This window comes from Mya arenaria, chromosome 11 (genome assembly GCF_026914265.1).
Source record: "Mya arenaria isolate MELC-2E11 chromosome 11, ASM2691426v1".
NCBI lineage: Eukaryota > Metazoa > Mollusca > Bivalvia > Myida > Myidae > Mya > Mya arenaria.
In genome coordinates this window covers 10,177,183-10,182,115 of record NC_069132.1, presented here as the reverse complement: position 1 = coordinate 10,182,115, position 4,933 = coordinate 10,177,183, and the positions used below count along the sequence as shown (strand labels likewise).

Below are 4,933 nucleotides of genomic sequence, written 5' to 3'. Positions count from 1 at the left end.
TGACGTCAGCACTTCATGTGTCAACAGGTCAAAGAGTGCACTCGCACTACACTCTCCCCCTGTTTCTTTTGTTGGGACGGCACCAGGGTCTGTAGAAGGCTGATCAAGTCATAAGTATCTGACAAGATCACTGCTAGGGCTAGGTCCAACCAGTAAGTTGAACGAGCCGCCGACGTCTACCAAAATATCTACATCAGTAAATATTTTCTTCCAGCACTTCTGGGTGAGGCTACATGGAGTAACCAACTGCAACTAGGTGTTATGGGCTTAACTTTTGTAAACCCATCTACTTCACCTTCCCCCTCCCACCTAGAAGAAAAGGAAGGCAGCTAATCCTGTATTTCAGGATACTGCTTACAGCCGCTGACTATAAGTGTTGGCTGTCATTGATACTTCATGCCCCCCTGGATCCCATGTCCTGCTTTCTGCTGTTGTCGGAGAAGCCTGAGTATCAGGCTCAGTTGAAACGGCTACTTCAGAGACAGCTATTTGCTGAGAGCCCACTCTGTCCACCAGCTTGCCACTGTCGTCACAGACATGGTGTTGTTGCTCTGTAATGTATTGAGCACTCGCTGATCCCCTGTGCACAATCTCACTCTGTATCATTGAGCCCTCCGGCCACGAGATACTATGTGCCCGTTGTGTACTACCCAATGTGGCTGTAGCCCCCACTCCCTGACAGACGCTCCCGGATGCTGGGTTCACGAAGGCGCGACCTTCCCCAACCTCAGCCTTCTGCGCTGTCATCAGAACTACATCTACCTTCCGGGAAAATGAACCACATTGGTTGTCAGCCCTCACACAATAATTACAACCACCGCAAGGAAGATCTCCAACTGCAACTCCAGCTACATATGAATTGCAGTGACCAGGATGTGACTTCTTTCCTGATCGGCACTCCAAGACCATGTTGAACTGAGCCAATTCCTCAATCCAACAAGCTAACTGATCCTGCGGTTCTTTGTAATTTAACAACCAAGTCAAACTTGAGTGGTCGGTCCGGACCTTAAAAGGTCTACCAAGCAAATAATGTCTATACTGCCGAGTAAATCTTACAACTGCTAACAGCTCTTTTCTCGTAGTGCAGTATTTCTGCTCTTCTTCCGTTAGCATGTAACTGCCATAGGCAATGACATGTTCTGTACCGTTCTGAATTTGCAAGAGCTTCGCACTGACAACATTGTCCGACACGTCACAATTCAGAACAAACTCGCATACCGGTTTTGCTAATGCTGATATGGATTTCAACAAACAAACCTTGACAGGAGGGGCAAGTACTGTACCATCAGCTGGCAGAGTACCTGGTGTCAAACAAGGAGAAGGTGTTTCGCCTTGTTCTTCTGACTGTATGTCATTTGTGGTCTCATTTAATGAAACAATGACTGCAGACGGGGCGTCTTGTAGTGAATTGGATGGTACGGTCTCATTAGAAACAAGTTTGCTACATACCTCGTTTCGCTGTTCTGGGTTTGAGCCGGAGTATTCTTGGGTCAAGGATTGGCTCCCTATCCTGACCCTTTTGCGTTTAAAACAAACGCCTTAAAGTCCTTCTTGTGGGGACATTCAGCGATCAAGTGCGAATTACTATCACAAATGTAACAGCCATACGTACCTCGCGGACGGTTGAAACGCTGCTGTCTGCTCCGCGGTTGAGTGGGCCTAGCTTCTCCAAGCCGCTTCACCTCTTCTCGCAGACTCTGTAGTTCTCTCTTGAGAACGCTCATGTCTAACGCAGGTCCAGAAGGATTCTGAACGGCGTAGACATTTGCTACATCTTCGTCATAATCTACTGCTTTATGAATAGATTTTTTCTTGCCCATAGCACTCTTGGAATGCTGAAACAACCTGATGTTATTCATGGCCTCTTCAATGGTTGTATACTTACGCATGAAGGTGCTATGACCAGCTTCTCGATCTTGCAGGCCTTGACAGAAGCGGTCTATCGCCTGCTGGTTTGTGAAGGTCTCCGGCAGTGACCGGAAAGCTTCAGCCGCTAACTCTTGTACCCTATCTGCCCAGTCTTCGATACACTCACCTTTTTCCTGGGAAGCGTCAGCGAACTTGGCTTGCGCAGAGGCGGGAAACTCTGAGCCGAACCGCTCCTTAAGTTTGCTCAATAAAGAACGGTAAGGCATTTTTGGACTGCATTGAAGCAATCGAGCACATTTGTCGAGTGCCTTCCCTGACAAACAATGTAATAAGCAGAGTTTACAATCATCTGTACTCCAGCCAAATGATTGCGCACACTGCTGAAACTTCATTTCAAATGAATGCCAGCTCGATTTACCATCATATACCAGAGATTTAGGTATATCCTTCAATGCATGACTACCCTTGCGCACAGAGTGGCCATGAGGGGACGCCTGTACTACCTCTTGGGGGTATTCCGCATGTTTTTGCGAAATATGGTCCTTATCAGGCAAGGAGGAGTGTAACTTGACTTGCTCACTCTTTATCATTGGGGCTTGTCTAGTGTCGGACTCATCAGGAGATGAATCAAGACGGTGAAGGGACAGGAGTTTGGAGTGAGGTAACCGACTGCTTTTATGCATACGTACCTTTTTCTGTCGGGTACTGTATGAGCGAGGGATACCAGACGCTGACTGGACATCCTCGTCACTGTCGCTTTCTCGCAGTCTACCCAGGTCCAACCTTTGTTGAACGGGGTACTGGGGTTTCAGCTGTTGTGGTGTTGGCATATAGTGGTGGGCCATTGGAACAGGGGCATTTGTCTGATTGTAAACACTGGGGCGTGGCAATGCATGATCAGATTTATAGTGCTGTGGGACACTTGGTAGCATTGATGTAAGTTGATCAATGCGGTCATTCAACTGCTTTTGTGCAGAGGCAACCAAGGTCTCAAACCCGTCAACCTCTGTCTCAATCTTTGAAACAAGAGGGGTGGTATGGGATGTTTGTACACCTAGAGGAGGTGGGCAGGTGTTGCCGACCAAGTCTCTGTTTGGGGTGAAATCCAACTCTTGCATGACAGTGTCCGGCAGTTTATGCCGAAGCATTGTCTGCAAACTTTCTGGTGTGAGATTGCCATAATGCTCACGCAAATCCACAATAGTAGATGCTAACCTTGGGCCAATATTTGGAATTGTCTGCAAGTCTTCAACAGACAAGAAGTTTACAAGCACTTTATTACTGGCCATGCTTACAAATCAAATGCTCCTGAGTAGAAGATTAACTTGATTGTACAACTACCGACCTTGTTTGTCTTCTGTCCGGCTACTCTTCCCGTCCGAAAAGTTGCTAAGGACGCTGAAAAGGCCTCAAAAAACAAACAAAAGCAAACGAAGGGGCCGGGTTAGTGGCAGTCCATGGAGACTACGACGTAGAATCAAATAATCAACTGGTAAGACCAGAAGAAAATTAACAATGGCCAAAAATTGACGAAAAAATGTGGCTTCAAACGCGGGAAAATTCTCGTGGAAAATTTGCCAACAAAAGTTGCAGAATTTCAGCAACAATTGCACTGGAACGGCTTAATAAAACACCGCTGCCACCATTAAAGTATTCCCTATTATTACTTAGACCAAACCTAGCTTACCATTAACTTTAGGGAAAGCACACGTGAGGTCTTTTATTAAGCAGTATATCAAAGTACGTCTTGCTTCTTCTACAGCTGATCTCGAACTCCCCGTGATGTGCTCACAGACCAGTGACGTCAGCACTTCATGTGTCAACAGGTCAAAGAGTGCACTCGCACTACAACCATTATAGCTAGCCTCAAGCTATCCTGCGTGATGCCACCTTTACAGGCTTTGCAGGACGCTCGACTACTTTTTGCATATTCAGCTTTGAACCCCAAATCGGAGTGATCACCCATTTTTTAATGCAAAATTATGCGTTGTTAGCAAAAAATGTAAAAATGTCCAGCAAAATATGGCGGGAGATAATGCAGACTGGTTCACAATAATTCTAGAGCAAATTATCAACATATTATGCTATTAAATAATCAGTCAATCGACCAGAAAGGTGTAGAGTGCGGATCCTTGCATCAACCAATCTCACGCAGTGATCTCGCTGTATATATTTCGAAGACATATCAATATTATAAAGAAATAAGAATTTGAAACTTTGATGCTTGGTGTCGGTCGTCCTTCTTGCAAAGTGGAACTACCGAGGCATCCCGCCAGTCATATTCACTTTTGCTAAGGCTGTGGCTAATTACGTATGTATGTAGCAGATGCTGCAATATATATACTTATGTGAAAAACTACAGAAACAAGCTCAGTAGCCAAAAGTATAAAGATAAACCCCGTTTAATGTCATAGGGTAAACGCCAAAGACGTAGAACACACAAAAATAAAAAATAAATCAGAAAACAAGAAACATGGATTAACAGCACAAAACTCCACAAACAACACAGTGCATATATACTTAAATAACTTAAATAATCTCAACTTAAATAATGACGAAGGCATGACGCTCATCAGCGTCAGTGGCTTTATTTGTCGTAATGTTCATCAGCAGCTTGTAAGCACTATTACATTGAACTGAAATGTTTGGCATAGATGGTATACTAGTATTGCTCTGTCCCTGAAATGTTTGGCATAGATGGTATACTAGTATTGCTCTGTCCCTGAAATGTTTGGCATAGATGGTATACTAGTATTGCTCTGTCCCATGTCTGGAGTGTTGCTGGTGTCTTCGTGGGTAAATACAGAGAGAAACTGTTCGTTTAGAATATTTGCCCTGGCTGCATTGCTGTTCTGGAGGAAACCATCCTTGTTTTTTCAAAGATGCAACACCGGTAGTTTCCAGTCTCTTGCTTTTGACGAAGGCCCGAAAGTCGTTAAATTTGCTTATAAGTGTTTTGCTGACTCAGTGACTGCATGTATCCGCAAGGTATTGTAACGGTCCGCTGTAGGCGGCGGATGTGCGTTCAAAGTATAACATTCCGTTATATAGACGGTAGTACGTT

The 4,933-nt window shown here is 44.9% G+C and overlaps 1 protein-coding gene across 1 annotated transcript; it reads right to left on the bottom strand.

Moving 5' to 3' along the window:
* Nucleotides 1–1,495: 1,495 nt before the first annotated feature.
* Nucleotides 1,496–3,890, bottom strand: LOC128209153 (uncharacterized). The gene has a single exon (XM_052913052.1). The coding sequence runs from the start codon at nt 3,156–3,158 to the stop codon at nt 1,506–1,508; it is 1,653 nt and encodes a 550-aa protein (XP_052769012.1). The 5' UTR covers nt 3,159–3,890; the 3' UTR covers nt 1,496–1,505.
* Between the last annotated feature and the right edge of the window lie 1,043 nt (nt 3,891–4,933).

What these genes read in the sequence shown, in the direction of transcription:
- LOC128209153 (XM_052913052.1), bottom strand. Translation starts at nt 3,158, where the DNA reads ATGGCCAGTAATAAAGTGCTTGTAAACTTCTTGTCTGTTGAAGACTTG.